At 39.3% G+C, this 18457-nt stretch overlaps 1 protein-coding gene across 1 annotated transcript in view; it reads right to left on the bottom strand.

Moving 5' to 3' along the window:
- LOC104523486 (fibrillin-1) overlaps positions 1–18457 on the bottom strand; it is a gene marked incomplete at both ends in the record, with an annotated part of 135549 nt that overhangs the window by 14396 nt on the left and 102696 nt on the right. The window contains 16 exons of the mRNA XM_010166082.2: positions 678–827; positions 2825–2950; positions 3395–3514; positions 3790–3918; positions 4326–4442; positions 5241–5366; positions 8335–8457; positions 9128–9253; positions 11525–11596; positions 12538–12696; positions 13342–13464; positions 14821–14946; positions 15058–15126; positions 15524–15688; positions 16559–16681; positions 17266–17388. Of these exons, the coding sequence (XP_010164384.2) occupies positions 678–827; positions 2825–2950; positions 3395–3514; positions 3790–3918; positions 4326–4442; positions 5241–5366; positions 8335–8457; positions 9128–9253; positions 11525–11596; positions 12538–12696; positions 13342–13464; positions 14821–14946; positions 15058–15126; positions 15524–15688; positions 16559–16681; positions 17266–17388 (1977 nt within the window). The remainder of the gene's footprint in view (positions 1–677; positions 828–2824; positions 2951–3394; positions 3515–3789; positions 3919–4325; positions 4443–5240; positions 5367–8334; positions 8458–9127; positions 9254–11524; positions 11597–12537; positions 12697–13341; positions 13465–14820; positions 14947–15057; positions 15127–15523; positions 15689–16558; positions 16682–17265; positions 17389–18457) is intronic.

Here is an 18457-nt window from a genome sequence, read left to right on the forward strand (position 1 = left end):
ACCATGACGGTACAAAGGCCTGTTGACTTGCTTGATGCCCAGTTACTCAGCCTTACAAAGGACACTAACAAAAGAAAGTGTTTCTTTAGCAACAGTCCAGGTTTTCCTTCATCAAGGCCTGTGTTTTGTCATCCCCTGCTATTTTTGCAAGTCATTCATACTGACAAGATTGCAAATTTAGATTTTTTTAATAACAAAATGTAGTCACAAAATGCAACAGAGTGATTCAGATATGGATCTAGTTTGACTGGCTTTTTATGCTTGTTCGGTTGGTTTTGGATTTTTTTTAAAATTTTATTTCATGTTTATAGTGCCCATTCCTATACTTGTGTACAATTAGATGAATTCCATTTGTGTCTTGCGGGTATTTCCACTCAGAGTCTATCAAGGACCCACTTATTACTTTCCAGTTTTTGTATGTGACACCTCCAGACCAAAATACTCAGCACCTAATCATACTAACAAACCTAAAAGCAAACAAGGAATACGCTTGAGATTGAACTATGCAAGGAATATGTTTTTTGAGACTGCAATGGCATCTACTTTACAGGGAGCAAAGACAATTGTTATGGTTAAACGCCTCTGGAAAATTATTTTTCCTAATTTTTTCTTATAAGAATCCCAAACTTTTTCAGTTCTGAGAGTCATGACAGTAAGACAATTAGTCAATAACACACCATCTGCTTCCTCTGGGCAGAGTTCACAGGGATCTCCCCATCCCTGTCCCTTCAAGGCACAGCAACACTCTTGTTTGGAGTGGTTTCGAGACTTCGGTACAGAACATTTTCCATCTTCAAATTTGGTAAAGCAGTAACTTACTCTCAGATCTGCATAGAGAAAAAACTTGTTATGAGCAGTTAGGGTGACTTTGGCATAGCTTTCACTTAGAGATGTTAATTGTAAAATTACAGGAGGCTTCCCCAACAAAACACCCAACTTCCATCTGTCATGAAGGACCATTATTGTCTCTGACTGGGGAAGATCTGAACAGGGAAGGGAGCCCCCTACCCCAGCAAAGGAAAAATTTGGGATAGACTGTCCTGAGTCATGTACAAGGAGGGTTTTTTCTCTTTTGTCCAACAGAGATGGAAGGGCTGTGCTCCTCTCTTATCCTCACTCCTCTTTGGAAAAACTGAATATTGTCTTAATTTATTTATATTTCATTACTAGTAAGAATCACTTGAGTCAAGACATTTGAATCAACTTGCAATGATAATTCTGTATAGTGTTAAAATGAGAGACAATTTTCAATAGCGCTTTTCTCCTTCATTTTTCCCTGAGATACACACAAAGAGAACTGGCCCAGTGGCACTACGTTTGACTCCCTCAAGCTGGGTAACCAGGATGCTGGAGTAGAGTTGAGATCACAGACCACAAGCATCCAGCAAGCAGAGAGCTGGCAGCTCCCTGTGTTGGAAGGGGGACAGCAACAGGGCAATTGTGGAAGCAGCTGCTCATCCAGTTTTCCGGCTGCAGCATCGATGCTGGGCAACGTCCAGATTTTATGAAGTCCTAGGTAATGGGAAATTTTAAACAAAAATTTGTTTGGCCTGAGATACCTGAAAAAAAAAATTCAGTCTTCTCCAGGGGATAATGGGAAGAAGCCCACTTAAACTTCATACACACAAGTATGCATTTTCCTCTCATGCTATATGTGAAACAGTGGTCTGTCTTCATAAAGGAGGAGATAAGGTCGCACTCTTTTTTAATTATTTTGTTTCTTGGGGTTTTTTTGTTATTTTTTTCCTTACCTGAAGAGAACAACACCCTTAGGCTGAAGAAACCTCATTTATACAAACTACAAAAGTACAGCTTAAACAGCTATGCTGTTTTCTTGAAGTTGAGTGAACTAACTGTCAAACTGCATGGTGGTTTGGAGACTTGGATGAACGTTTACCACAGGTTGGATTAATTTTTACCAAAACCACAGTTTCATTTAGCCCACTGTGAAGTGAAGAACTCACTATGGTGTCAACAAGCATCACCATTCTGTGCCAAGCATAACTACAGAGGTCCTTATAAAGGTCTTACTCATCAGTGGTTCCCACTGTGCACACTGTGTATAGTACATTAAATGATGTATCTATTTAGTAATTTCCAAAGTCTTTAAAATAACTCACTCCCTAATTTGCTGTGCTGCTTCTTTATCCACAAAATAAACTAACCTGTGGCTTTTCATTACTAGATGTTCAGCTTTCAGCATCTGATCTCTGTCTTTGTGCCCATGCTTAGGCTCTGAACCAGTGTATGTGGTAATCTTGAAGCCAAAAGTCTCTTCAGACTTTTCTAAGCAGATGGGTGCTTATTGTCCACACAACACTGTTTGCAAATTTTTTCCATTGGTCTTTTTTCCACCCACACATTTGTGGAGAGGAACAGCATAAAAGTGTTATGGAGAATTTGATAAGTGCTAAGAACAGCCTTATTCCTGGAAATGCTGCCTTTAGCGGTGCATTGAAGTAGTCTCCTGTCTGTGTTTGTGCTCCATCTCCATGTGAGACATGTCACAGTCTATACAGATTCCAGGTAGCCTCAAAGTTTTTTCTAGGGGTGCAAGAAAGGGCTGCAGGGCAATATAATTTCTTCACTTAACCTAGTGCATTTGACATTATCTTTGCCCCTTTTATTGCAGTGTTCTCTCTAATGATAAACAGATGTTAGGGCAAGACAGAAACTGGCCCCAACTACAGAATTATCATGTTTTCCTTGTGAAAAACATGTTTGAGTCCAGAGTCTCCTCATTATATTAGAAACAGGCAGCTAATAAGGCTTTTATAAAACAGCAAAGAAATTCTGAACTGACAGAAAATGGGAAAGAACTTACCTTGGCATCGCCTTCCCGTGGAAGACAACACAAAGCCTTCTGGACAGAGACATTTGAAACTGCCTGGAGTGTTGCTGCATGTGCCCAGGGCACAAATTTCTGGTTGTTCCACACACTCATCAATGTCTATAAGAAAAGTAATTAAAGATATGAGAAATGAAAACTGGCAGCTGTACTACATAAAACGCAACCTTACATCATCACTGCTATCTAACAGATTTGAAAAACAAAAAGGTCAAACAAAAAGGAACAGACAGAGGACCAAGAAATCCTGGTGCAAAATCTAGGGTTAGTTTTTAAATCTTCATGCAGTGGGCAAACCTCAGCAATACAGCATCAGCTATACAATCTGGGACTAGATTTTTCTTGGGATCAGATCAGGTAGTTCTGGTTCAAACAAAAGTTGTTGAGACTTTTTTTTGGCAAGTGCGTGACTTACTAGTGGCTACAGTTCAGGACTGCACACTGCCACAAAAGACTAAACATTACTCATGTTTAGATGCAGAGGGAAGTGGTAACGACTGTGTGTAGCTAGGAAATGGGACAGAAGAAGGATTGTTCTATACACACCTTCACATTTGTCATTCTGCAGGACATATCCAGGAGGACAGATACATCTGAATGACCCATCCAAGTTCTGACATGTGCCTGGTGAGCATTTTCCCGGCTCCAGTGCACACTCATTGACATCTAAAAGAAAAGAAAGAAAATTTATTTGAGATAATTGCTGTTATATCAATAAATCTGTGGCTGGGGCTGCTTTAATTTTTATTCCATCAAACTGACGGTGGAAATTCCCAGGAGCAGGAAAAGAGGTCCTCCTGTTCTCCTCTCGTCATTGTTTTCTTCTGCTAGGTACAAAGATGACAGTGTGACAGTTCTCTCTGACCTCTTCTACAGTTTTACTAAGAGTATCTCCTGAAGGTTTGCTGCACTTTTTTTGTACCCTGAAAGAAAGCACTCACCAACACAAGTCCTTCCATCCAGAGCCACCTCATAGCCATCATTGCAAAGACACTGGAAGGACCCGATCGTGTTCACACACTGGCCGTTCCTGCAGAGCATTCCGTTTCCACTTGCGCACTCGTCCACATCTAAGAAAAATAACATTGAGAGAGATGTAACAAACACCTGCAATAAGTGAAATTAGGTAGGTGAGATTTCTGTTTCCACTATATCAGCACAGCAATGGGTAGTACATAAATAATCCCATTTCAAAAGCAAGTGAGGGGAAAATGCCAGTATTGGTCTATGTTGTAAAATTGTCAAAGCAAGAGTAAAAAAAGGAATGGCATATATCACATGCAAACATTTAAATGCCTATAGAAAAGAGGAGTGCATGATCAAAGAGGCCTTTTCAGACTGAAGAAATCAGCTTTTGTCTTTAATCACGCAGACATGCATGGTGCAATTCTAACTTAATAGAGAAGATGGTACTAATGGCACTTGAATTAGGAAGAGAAAGTCTTGGAAACACGTAACTGGTCTCAGCACTCCTTACCTATGCAATCATTGTTGTGTGAGAGGATGAACCCCAAATTGCAGCGGCAGTTGAAAGAGCCAATTGTGTTTCTGCAGGTTCCATTGCCACAGGCGTCTCTTTCACACTCATTAATATCTATAAAGGAGAAAAAAAAAAACCAGCAAGAATTTTAATCACTGATGGGGAAAGGAAAACCTGTGGCTATCCCACAGGCAAGAGAAATAATCTGCTGCCAACACAAGTGAATAGAAGGGAAAAAAGACTCTCATATTACCCAAAAAGATTTTACACAGGTTTATACACTCGATGTTAATGTCTACAAAAATAATCAAAGGTCCAACAATCATTTATCTCACTGTGGCTATCTCACCCTTCCCAAAGGAATTCTAAGATATCCTTAATCATAAGTTGTCTGAAATCTCCTTGTCTTGCCTAGACAACAGACACTACACTAACAGCTGTGAAGAGGTTAAATACAGAATTTCCTTCTTTATGAAGATTACTCTGTTTCAGAAAAGGGCACTTTTCTGGCAAGAAATCTACCCTCCATTTACTCTATTAACAAGCAGGCAGTATACAATTGCTGCATTGCAATATTCATCTACTAAATTTCTTGCCTAAAGGAATAAATGAGACTAAATGCTTCAGAAAATTCTAAGAAGAATGGAACATTTTCCTGAAAAATGAAAGTATTACCAGTTCATTAGACAGGATCTGTATTTTTAAAGATTCGCTCTACTGTAATGAGATGTTCTTTATTCATGGTCGGCTTCCTATCATCTCTAATTGCCAGCTATGGTGTTTTTGCACCTTTGCCTGGTGGTAAATGGCTCACAATCTCAGTTCTTGTAATGTAACCTCTTATGACAGAGAGGATAGACTTAATAACTACCTTAATGGAAGCCTAAGTACAGCTTAATTTGATATACTTGCCTATACACATTGTTCTGTCATCATTGGTCTTGAATCCATTGTGACAAATGCAGTAGAAACTTCCAACAGTGTCAATACACTGCCCATGGCTGCAGATATTGGGAATTTCTTGACATTCATTCCGATCTGAAAACAAAGGAGCACACTGAAAGTTAAGGCCTCTGAACTAGAGGGCTGGAAAGATGCCTTAGCAGCAACCATGATAGAATCCTAACTTAAAATAGTTTTTAAAAATTTTATTAATGACAAAAGTATCACTAAGTAAATCTCAGAAAGGGAGCTATTTGCTTGTAAATTACATTTTCCAACATAATGTATGCTGAAAAAAATTCAGCGTAGAAATTAGATTTACCAAACACAAATCCTTGCTGGAGGGAAAGCATATCACCAGGGCTTTGAAAAGCAGAATTAATGACATGAAATTGTATGGGGAGATTTCTCGGTGCTCTACATTGACTATGCAGCAGATATGAAAGCCACATGGGAATCATAGTTTGTATCCTCATCAAAGTAAGTACTTGCTTTTAGCTACATTTTATTATAGCACAAATTGCTTGATTAGCTCACAGAAGTCATACCAAACAGAAAGGGAGATGAATCCCACACTTTTCTCACTAAGCTTACTAGATTTATCCACCATTGTACAGAGATAAAATGGGTACATGTATGCATATGTGTTGAAGCATCCATGCCTCATGCAATGTGATGATCCTGTAAATGGGACAAAGCTCAAACAGCAAGAAAAGTTACTGCTATATGGAATTAGAAAACATTTTGCCAACAGCAGCGAACACTGGATGATCAACTGCATGATTCTGCAGACAGAGATGGGGAAAGCTATCCTGCCAGCACGTGATATACTGCCTTACAATAGCAGGGCATTTATTACACTAGTTCAGCAGCTTCCTGCTACTCACTATGCATGCTTTCAGGCAGAATCGGGGATTTTATCAATAGTAAGTGAAACAAAATGCCAAAGAACAAAATGTTTGCTGTTCAGCACTTTTTTTTTTCCATAACAAATCAGAAATATGAATCAAATGAGGTCTTTCTGTTGACCTCATCACCAAGAGCCGGTTTGATTCAATATGCTTCCTGGTGTTCTGCCTGCTGCAGCTCCAAAATATGAGAACTAAGGTGCTGCCATAAGCTTGTACTAGAATTGATTAGATTTTAGTGTTCAGTAATTTTCTTTTACATGCAATCTAAGCAAAGCAGATGCAGTTTCTTACCAAACCGTCCCCAGTTCATTGCAAAACTAAGAGTCAAGTTGTTCCTAATTGCAAAGAACTTCATGTACCAAAGTTTGTTTTCCTGCCTCTACTGCTTCTTTACACTCGGCACACAGATAATCCCCACAAGCCCTGTTCCCAGGATTACTGCACATCAGCTGGGGCCACTAGCAACTTTAGATGGGTGTTCACTGAGGACCAATGGTATTAATGATACCGCTGCTAATTAGAGTCTCAAGGAGGCAGAAAGGAAGCTAATGCTGGATAACATGCTGTCTTAAGAAGTCCTAATCTTCTCAGCTCAGGAGAGTAGAGATGAAAGAAAAACTATGACTCTCTGATGCTCTCTGAGCAAATGAATAGTGAATTAAAGTCCCAGGGAAAAGCAACTTGTTTTGGGGTAAATAAAGAACATTGTAAATTTAAAAAAAATTGTGAGGCAGAATTGTCCTAAGTGCCAAAAATTAGTTTATATAAAAAACTTTTTATTATACCACAAGAGAGAGAACCAGAAGAATGCTATTTTGATAGTAAAATAAATAGAGTACTCATAGTACTAGTGGCCATGATACATCAGTTTTGATTCAATAGCACATGAACTATTGGGGTGTGATCATTTTCCATGCAGTAGCATGACTGATCCAATACTGCAAGGTGCTTAGCAAGCTTTGCTATCAGCAGAGTGGTTGGGAATTTCCTTCCTTTGATAGATCCAGTACTTTATCAACCACTTTTATTTTGACTCTAATTGTGTAACTTTATTTTCACTAAATATAAAATAAGAGCAAAATACAGGGAAGTATTACTGTTTGTGCCAATTTATGTTGGGTATTGTAACCCATATCAGAACCCTCCCTGGCTCTTCCTGTACTGCTGTAGCAAACCCATAACAACAACAATTACATTAGGAACATATTGAATATTTACATGCGCCACTGCATAGCTTAACAAAACAAAGTTTTAGTTCTCATAGTAGTGTTCTGGTTGCCCCTACACCCTTTTCCCACCAGGTTAACATGAAACAATGAAAAACTGCACTGCAGGGAAAAGTACACTTCCTAAATCTCAAGTACTCAGAAGCAAAAACCCAAGGAAAATGTTACCAGTTTCCTTTGTAATTATTATTTTGTTCAGAAATCTATATAATATTTACAGCTGTTTGGCTCACAGCAGTCTTTAAAATCTTTGCAATTCTTCAAGTGATCAAGATAACATGAATGCCTCTCTGGGCTATGATATTAGAAGAAAGAACAAGTAGATTAAAGAACTGTAGTCCCACTCAGTGAATATTTAAAAATAATGTTCAAGAGTCTGTTTAAATCCACAGAAAAGTTAGGAAGTTCAATAATAAGCTTTTTAAGTTAGTTATTGTATATGGCCTAGCAGATAAGTTCACCTTATCAGCAGAGACCCCAGCAAGCAGTGATTTATTTGTAAAAATACAAGTGGCAAATGAATTGCTAAAACACATCTAGCAAATTATAATGAAAATCAAAGAATTTATGCAGAAGGAGGCCCCTGTCAGGACAGCAACTGAATTTTTAGTGTCAGAAAATAGCCAAAATGTAGCAAATCAATTGGTCTTCCCTCCCTAGACACGACATGGGCTAAATGTTTGTGGTCAGTGGGAAGACAAACACATACTCAGGTGATTACCTTTCATTTATGACTCTGTGGGATGGGACTATTAGTCTTCTGGGAATTACCAGAATGTTTATGCGATGCCCTAAAAGGCTTTAAAAGGACAGTCCTTGGAGCCAGATAATCTCCATCTTTCTGAAGAGGAGATAGGCCTTTTTAGACTTCTTTTAAAATCTACTACTTTTTGCAGACCCTCACACAAACAAGCCAGAAGTACTCACCAGTGCAGCGGCCAGTTGACGTGAACCTGTAGCCAGGTTTACAGTCACAACGGTAGCTACCAGCTGTGTTGACACACTCTGCATTTTGCTGACACACCGGCCCATTTTGGCATTCATCAATATCTGTTAACACAAAAAGGGAATTTGATCGTTATGGTAAGCTGGCACAAGAAAGACATCAAAACTACTGTGCTTTTAGTGTGAAGAGTATAACCTTACCCAAGTATAGGCATTTCTTTCTAATGCTGAAAAAATAAATATATTTATGAAAGTAGATATTTGGTCCCATTTAGGTATCTCGCCGAAATGATCCCAAACCCACACGCTCCATTTGAAAAATTAATTCCTGTTTAACTCATACTGCTGTCTCCAGTTTCTCCATTAAACTGACTAGTACAATTGAAATGTTTAAATTGGAAAAAAAAAAATCACAAGTTTATATTATTTACAGAAATCTTTGTTCCATTAGGAAAAAAAAAATTGGAATAAAAAAAAAATTGTGCTCATGATCTGACTCAAGACTGCTACTCTTTTCTTGGCTTTACTGTCAAATTTGAAAAACCTTTCTTCACATGACTGCTGACTCATGCTCCTTCAAGGCCTTAATATGTCTGATAGAAAATCTGGTATTTTCTATGCAAAAGAATTCAAAATGTCTTAAGTAACACACACTTATTACATTGATACCAGTATTTTCCCTTCCTGAAGGATGACTTGCAATGTATCAGATTTGCCAGTGTCTGAATTGCCAGCTGGTTAAATCCCATTTCTCTGAATGAGATCAGCACTCTACCTTCACAGATCAGTAGCTTGTCGTTGTAGAAGAAACCCACAGGACACTCGCATCGGAAGCTGCCAACCATGTTTATACAGATCCCATTTTCACACACTCCAGGAATCTCTCTGCATTCATCAATATCTGCAAGAAGGAATTTTTTAAAATAGTTGTAAACTTAATGGAAGCACTTCATGGAATCTTCTGCTACAGAATCTGTCCTTCTGCATTTATTCTTCAGAGAATTACCAAACATATAATGTGAGCATCAGAATGTTCCCAACTGCAACAGACAGTGAGTCATTCCAAACTGTGGAAATGTAGATATTTCCTATCTCCTCAGGTTCTGACTCTTCACTGTAGCCATTATATATCCTGACATATAGGCAGGCAGAGGATAGCACATATCCTTTCTCATGTCTCCCACCCACAGCCCTGATGAACCTCCTCATCTTCCTGAGTGTTACAGCAGAGTTATTGGGAAAAGCCGAACAGAGAGAATGTACCTGTCCTTGGTTTAATACAGGAGAGCATGACTGAATGCAAACACTTGTCAGAATCAGTTTTGCACTGTTTTACCCTTGTTAATCTGAAGAGACTTTCATGTTTTGATTTAATAGTTTGAAAGTGCCAATGCCAGGTAAGATCTGAAGTGCTGCCAACATGCTATTAATTAGATTGATTAAGCCAGGCAGCCAGGGTTTGACAATGCTCTGTATACACCTGGGTCTAGTAACATATTCTGGCAGCAAAAAAAACCCAGCTGCTATTATAATTATATATCTTGTCTACTGGGTCCTTAAGTTATGTATCTTTAATATTGTGACAACACAAGAGAGTTCAGAGACTCCTCTGAAGTATCTCCCTTTAGTAAAAATTGCCACATGCACTGATGTACACCAGACAGAGAACATGGTGGTAAATTGTCAGCTAACCTGAGTTTCCATCAGATAGGTTGGTTTTAATTTCATTTTGCTGCTGGATCAAACTCTTCATTTCCTACATTAGATTCTGTAATTCTGAGTCCTCTGATTATAAAAGGGATGAGTAGAAGTAGTACTACCTCTGTCTCTGAAGTAACCATCTGGACTAAATACATAGAACTTTAGTCCAAAGAAGCATATCCTTAGAACATCACATGAGGATTGGAACCAAAGATCACGGGGTACATAGAGTACTACCGCTGCAGGCTCGGTGCTACTTTGTTCCCACGCCCTGTGCCTACAGATGTAAGAGACATAAGCAACTTCTCTGCAAAAGCAGCAGGTTGAGTGCTACAACCTAGTGAGACCTACCCACACCCCGAAGCAGCAGGGACAGCCTGTGATTCACAGAGTGTAAAGCTGTGCATGCCTCAATCTCACCAGTGCTGCATGCACTGGGATGTACTGGTGGCCTCTGTGGGATGACCTTTCTGTGTCAGTTGGCTCCTGAATGCACATTGCTCTATGATGTGGCAGGGCAGATAAAGCGGGCTGCAACACTCCTGGCACGCACGTCAACTGCTACAGATGCAGCTTTTACCTGTGCACGTCAGCATCATCCAGGGACTCCCTGCTGATACTGATTAATGGCCCAGTTACCTTGGGCAGACTCGGCAACCATTTGGGCTAATGCTAATAGCTAGAAGGGGGACCTTTGCTTCTAAAATGACCTGTTAAATAATAAATACTGTAAATTTCTGTAAACTCTTTAAAAATTACAATCCCCATTTTACCAGAAATATGTCCCCCTAACTAGCTGAACACTGCATCACATCAATAGCTTAATGCTAAAGCAACTGATTACTGCTTATATGCTGCCTCTGTTTGTTACAGGGCACATTATCTGCTTCTTATTTGCATTCTTGTGTGAATAAAACCAAAAGGGAGTCCCATTAGGGATTTACTCAACTCCTTGTCTTAGAATTCCTCATTCTCTCCCTCTTTTTGTTTTGCCATTTGCTACTCACGATTCAAATGTTACACACAATAACATATGTGAGAAATATTCCAGCTGAGCAGAAAAAAGGATTTTTGTGTCAAACCAATACACAGGGGGACTGATGTGAAATGTCAGATTAAATCTCTGCTTTAGTTTGAAGGAAAGACTCTTCATTCCTCTCAGACCAAATGCTGGTCGGCCTTACTCCCAGACCCCTTATTCTCGGTATCAGTGCCCTGCACACATAGGCCTGATTACAGTTTCTTTGGAGCTCTATGTTGCCTTGATTACAAGCAGCAATTATCATTGCTGCCAGCTAGGAGGAGCTAGGCAGAACGTCTGCAGGCTCAGACTTAAATGGAGCGCTGAACTCCATTACACCGCTTAGTCGTTTTTCCTCCCATGAAAAAAATAATTGGGAAAAATCCCCTCTTCTTCTTCCCTGGGCAGAAGTAGCATGGAATTTAGTTCAAAACAGAAATTACAACTCACCAACTGGTAATCCTGTATAAATATCAATGAAGAAGCCAGGCCTTTGACTTCCACAGAGTGTGGAGAATTCATCTGCAAGAGGAAAACAAAGCAGTGATCACGGTACTTGGAATTAATCAACAGTCAAAAATTCACCACGTCCTTTGCCCATCCATTCTTCTTCTACTTTTTGAGCACTTGCAGGGCACACAGAGGTATGAAGACCCTTCCCAGAGGCTCATCATGTGATGTGCTTAGTATGCACTTTGGTTCTCATTCAAAGGCCACTGAAACTAGCAAATAAAAGGATGTAGAGGGCTTGGGATCACATGCTGATTTTGCCTTGCATATGCTTATCTCTGTGCATTACAGTTTTTGCATACAAGTCCAGATTTGACTTTTTAAACCTGAGCTGTAAGTTGGAAGTTACTCTAGTAAGTGTTTAGGAAGTTTGCTCTTGAGGCAAACAACCTCAAATCAGAGTGGGATATCCTGGGCTCAACTCTGCAGAGTCTTACCCGGTGTGGAGTCATCCTGTACGCCCATACACTTAGCCCAGAAATTCCTACATCTTACATGTAGCTGCTTGACACAGATCATTCTCAGAGGAGACCAAGGTACCTCCGTAAACCCATGGCTACCACAAAAGCCCTCTGTGGCAAACAGCAGTTGAGGCAAAGCACAGCAGGCACCATATTTATCGGAGCAATGCCAATAAAACCTTGGTCAGTGCCTCAACACTGGATCAACAAGCATTTGCAGAGAGACAGATGAACCAATATAGAGCATGAAGTCTCCCAGACAGGGCAACAGTCACAAAGGATGCATGGCCCAGCAGTGTGAACACAAACCACTCCACATATGCCTCCACTGTTACTAGGGCTGACGACCTCCAGGCCAAAAAAGTAATTAATTACTTCATTTTAGACACACAAGAGCAGACAAAGACACAGCACCTCTAATAATGCTGCACCCACAATAGTAGTTATGATGTTACCAAAGCCTTCAAATAGCTTTGCAATGCAAAAACATACCAGTGCTTGGGATAGGACACTGTTCACAAGGCTTATTCCACGCACGTCCAATGTTGTAGGAACAGCAGCACATTTTCTTGGTCATATTAAAGAGCAGCTCACCATCACAGGTTTGATTGTCAGCATAGTAATTTCTGTAACACAGACTTCTTCTCATATCTGTGAAAATGAAGAAAAACCCAGGCCAATGCATCAGCAATTCTTATGGAAGATGATCTACCTGAAGGGTTTAAGAGATAGCTCCTTCAAATATGTACTTTTTAGATCCCTGTCAAGTAGATGCTACAGATGCACTGTAGAATACTACAAAACAGCTTCTCCCTGGAAGATTACTCTAAAAGTATGAAAAAGTGTTTGCAATACAAGTATTCAAGAGCAACCAACATGGCTGTAACAGTGATCAGAGTCATCAAAGGATTCACTACTGGCCTTTTGCCCAGTCCTGAAAAACATGAGCTTGTTTATGGTTCCACTTAAGAACTGTACACAGTTTGTGACTTCATTCTGCGAATTCTGAGTAATTTTAGTAGTGTTTCACATGTAGAAGCTTCTAAAGTTGAAGTGAAACTTGGAAGAGGTTACCACAGGAAATACCAAATTAAAGGAGAAATTCTGATGAGATACTGAAAGATCTGTATTAAAAGTGATCTTTTTTGCTTTACTTAATAAGTTTGATCTTTCATTTAGTTAATTTTTGTATAAGTAAATATAGAGAAACAGTTCTGAATTGTGCCTAGTAAAGCCCCGTCCCAAAGCACTAAGATGAATTTTAAAAAACAAACAACCAAACAAAACATCCCATACCCATGCAGTTGTTTCCTCCATTGACTTGCATGTAATCAGGAGGACAGATGCAGGTGTAGTTCCCAACAGTGTTGTAACATGTGCCAGGTCCACAAATGCCAGGTGTATCACATTCATTCACATCTAGAAGAGAATAAAAAGGCAGTGAGTGGCCACAGAAGCCTTCTCATTGTGTTTCTGAGAATGAAAGTGTCTCAGTATCACCTGAGATAGGAAGTTAGTGGTGGAGAAGAGCTGAAGAGGCTCTGAGCAAGGTCATGGTGGAGCAAAGCCCACACAGAAAAGGAAGTGGTGGCACATGTGACCACGGAAAGCCTGGCTGTGACAAAAAGACAGGAATTCTGATATGTCCAGGCAGGTCCGAGACAGCAATTTGGTTTTTGCACCTCTTGCACAAAAACAGGACTTGAGGATCTCACCCATTCTGGATTCCCAGATCTGGAGAAGAACCAAAGCAGTTCCCTGTGGAGTGCCTATCTCAATAATTAATGATGCTAAAACAGACTGATTAGATGGTTCAGGTCTGTTTGACTGGGGAAAGCAAGCAACTTTCCCAACACAAGATGTCATGTTTACTTCACCAAGAGACTTAACCTTTGCCTAAAAACAACCCCAACCAAATCCAAACACAACACCACCCCCAAAACACCTCAATTCCTAAAAGTTCAAAAGCATCTCACTAGCCTTACTATTTTAAAGTATTTTTGACATGCCACTAACGAAAAATAGAGGTAGGTTTCCTCTTTAATGATTGTTGAGGTATGTAAGCACAGCATGGATGAAGCACTTTGGTTCAGCTTTAATTTAGGACTTAAAACTTTCGTATTTCTGCAGTGTTCGGCACATAATAGACACCATATTAACATTATTAGCAGTCTGGAAGGCTGAAGACAGCCTGGGCAATGGGAAATTTAAGGACTTTGATGGGTTGCTTAAAGTTTTATATCCAGTACATCCTGACAGTTGCATGCAATATGATGAACATGTACTAGTGACTGTATGAGGGGAAGTAAAATGTTTTGCAGTACAAACAATATTTTCAATTGGACATTGAGATCAGCAGGAGAGAAAATAAGCAGTGGAAAAAAGGCATGAGCACACTGTAACCAGCCCAGCAGACTCATGGGGCAATTTTGCTCTTTATCTGACTGCTTATTCATTATCCATCACCAAACAGCTCTTTTTTATAGCTGGTTAGTAAATTATGTTTTACTTAAAGAAAAAATGTTGGGTTTTCTGGTTTTGATTAAAATTTGATAATTTTAAACAAAAATTCGCACATATTTCAACATGGTCAAGAAGGAGTTTTCTCTCTCTCAATGCAAGACTTCAAGTTGTTCCAATTTTCCCAACCTTAAGCTTTACACTGCTTGGTCTGGTTATGTTCCTTTTCAAGGACAGATTAATTCTTCTGCATATTGATCTGCCATCATTTTCTAAGAATAAAAGCAGAAGACTAGTCAAGTGAAGGCTACGTACCATCACACACTCGAGTCTCTTCATTCAGATAGTATCCCGATGGACATTGACACTGGAAGCTACCAAATGTGTTAATACATTTTCCTCCTTGGCAAAGTCCCGGTAGTTCTTGACATTCATCAATATCTGTTCAAACAAAACCACAAACATTTCATTCATGCTTTTCCATGAAAAACAACACTCACTGAAGTGTTTTGTAATTTTAGATGTGTAAATATAGGAAAATGTAAACATTACCTTCTAATATAACTGTAATGGGGTTTGGTCGGAACCCTTCCCCTCCAGGGCAAAGAACCTTATATTCAGCTGAAAACAAAATAGATTTATGAATCTAAAATAGTAGAAACGTTTTCAGCACGATTGTTTTTGAAAATTAATCAGATTATTATGGGTAATTTAAACGTAAAGTGACAAAGTAACCAGATGTAAACATTAGGTTTTGCTCTCTAATATCAACTGCTATTCCATTTTATAATGTAGTTTTTTGTATAACAGCAAACTTGCTCAGAAGTTATAATAATATTCTGACTAAATATCTTTTTGAAAGACTAGTAAAGATTTTAGTTAAGACTGGTGGAAACCTGTCCCCTGCATGTACACAATAAATTATTACACCAGTATTTGTGTTGCTAGTCTAAATTAGAAAAAAAAAAAAAAATCCAACAAACATTGTATTGTGTTTAACCCAAGAAAGCTGACTTACTTGTGTTCACAAGTGGGCAATGTTCACAGGGAACTCCCCAAGCTTTGCCCAGGGAGCAGCAACAGGAGGCCTTAGAAACACCCACTCCGATCTCATTGCTGCAGAAGGTGCCACCATTATCTCCACGAGTTTTAATGTCCAGATAACAGTTGCCAGATCGTGTATCTATTCAGAATGCACATAATGACAAACATATCTTATGAGAAAGGAAAACAACACATCATTCTCAGGGTGATGGATACCATCAGATGGCTCTCATTTCTCATAGACAGCTAATGAAAGTAACTTGTGTTGTCCAGGAGTGTCCAGCTTTTTCCACTTAGATAGGATGGTGGTGCCCCATCCCTTGGCTTTGTTGGACTTCTCACAAAGTAGGGAGTTTATTCAGCATGACCAGGGACAGTTCAGCCAGTCCTTTTCTCATTTTGATTCATATTTTCACCCTCATTTGTACATCCTTCCAGTTCCAGAAACCAACTGTTTTCTCCTTAACTTGAGGTTAACAAGCATGAGAGCATCTACTAAGTGTTAGGAATTTCAAATACATTTGAATTTGAGGAGTATCCCTATGCCCTCTTAAACAAACAAAAGCCAAAAAAGATCAGAGGATTACTAAGCAGTTGGAGTCTAACACAAAAGCATTTCCATCGGTCATGAAACTGCACCTAGCCAAGCTGCGCTCAATGCTCCAAGAGCATGGGTGGCTTTATGCTGCAACTTCATTCCCCTACCATCCTGGGGCCAGCTGGATCCTGGTTTGAGCCTGCTGAAATTTAAAATTGTCTCATGCCTGCTGTAAATTGTGGACAGCTGTAACAAGCTCCAAGGAGTTGGTTCTGGCAGCCGGGCACTGCTGGCATACTACATCACTCTGGACATACTCCTGCTACACTATTACATCTTCTAAGCCGGGGCAGTGAGGTGGGAGTTGGGAGAGCCTGTTCCAGCCCTTTTCCATGACCTGGGACTCTATTCCTAAGCAGTTAGCCTTGCAGCCCCTCTGTGCTGTAAATAACATAAGGAGTGGTCCCTTACCAACACATCCAACTCGCGTGGGATTCAGCTCAAAATCCGGAGGGCACTCACAGGTGTAACTACCAGCAGTATTGATACATGTGCCACTAATGCAGGTTGTGGGATCTGCACATTCATTAACATCTGCAAGAAAAAACAGCACGTGGTAAGCAAATATATCAGGTATCACAGGCTGACCACCAGAAATCCATTAGTTATGAGACACTGATCTCCAGAAAGCTCTAAAAAATACATACACATTTTAGAAGAACAGTAGTCTGAAATGAATTCAACGTTTCATGGGCAGGTGGAAAAAAAAAAAGAGTGTTTTTCCTGGAAAACCAGTCTATGAACTAAAATTCCCATAAAATACTAAAAAAATATTTAAGGTAAAAACACACGACAAGGTCATAGCTTACCATCCAGTACTGTGAATAAAATGACAAAGCACAACATGTCTCTGCCTGGGAGATGTGGACAGACAGAACGGTTCTCTCTGCTCTGTTTTTCCCCTTCTTCTCTTAAACTGATGGGATATCAGAGTTGACAAAGAAGGGGAAAGAGGAGTGTAGAAAAGGCAAGGAGGAGAACCCTGTGTTATACAGTAAGGAAGTCTATATTTTCCTATAACCAGTCTGATCTGTATAGCTTTTAAAAATCATTTCCTCAGGAGCTGACCATGACACTAACAGAAAATTAAAAAGCACGTTGTTTAAAATTATCTTTACCTGTGCAGTTACCACCACTTCTGTCCAACTCGTAGCCCACTTCACACTCGCATCGGAAAAGTCCAGGGAGGTTATGACAAGTACCATAGACACAGATGTTAGGAAGTGAGCACTCATCAATATCTGATAGAGGAACAGGAGGGGAAAAATATGAGATTTCCTTATCTTTATGAGATATACACAGAGAACTGCAGAAAAGTTCAGAAAAATGGATGTGGAAGCCAACTGCTCCTGCAACACTGTTTAAGACTAGAAAAAATAAGATGCAAGATTTCTGTTTGGAGCTTAAGAAACCTAATCCATAACCCCCTTTTCAAGCAAAAGGCTCTTTCCATTGTCACTGGAAGCCATGCTAGAAACAATCTGGGCTTATTAGTGGGCTAATCTGACAAGTAGCAAAATTCAACATGGCAGGAGATACAATTTAAAAAATGAAGTTCATTCTAAATCAGCAGCCATCTGCAGAAAGCTGGACATCAGCACAGGAAAAGCTTGTACCCAAAGGTGAACTTGATGTTCATCTTCAGGTTTCTGCATTTGACAGATCTCAAGTTTGGCAAGCTGAGCTCACTTCTGTGTCTTTTGTCCAAATAATTGCATCTGATTCAGTATTTACTCAAAGTTGTATGCACTGCATGAAGAACAATCAATTTGATACAATAAAAAAGTGTGTGTTTACAAAGGACCTTAAAATACTGCATTTAGTGTACACATCTGAGACATCAAGGAAAGTCTGTTTTAGCAACAGGAGTGAGGCTCTATATAAGTTATTTAAACTTAGCTAAAAGGTTTGAAAGTAAATTGTTTCATGAAACATTATGAAACCTAATATTGTTTTAGTTTACACAATAATTCACTCTTGAATTATTTCTCTTGGTAGATTACTAAAAAAAAAAAATACACAGAACACTTTTCAGGGGAAAAAAAATCCTATTTATAGTGATGTACTTATGAAATCCACCAAACAGCCTTTACTATGAATTATGACTGTCAGATGATATGGCTGCTGCTTCTTCTTGACTGACTTAACCGATTAGCATTATATCAGCTGAAGATTTCAAAAGTTACAATCAAATATATGACCTTAATCATGCTGGTAATATTTTTATTATTTGATATTTGTGAATCTGCAAATTCAAAGCTCTTATGAAAGAGTTGTAAACAGATAACTGACAACTCACTTTCAAAACTG

The sequence above is a fragment of the Antrostomus carolinensis genome, unplaced genomic scaffold (assembly GCF_000700745.2).
Source record: "Antrostomus carolinensis isolate BGI_N321 unplaced genomic scaffold, ASM70074v2 scaffold31554, whole genome shotgun sequence".
In the NCBI taxonomy this organism is placed as follows: Eukaryota; Metazoa; Chordata; class Aves; order Caprimulgiformes; family Caprimulgidae; genus Antrostomus; species Antrostomus carolinensis.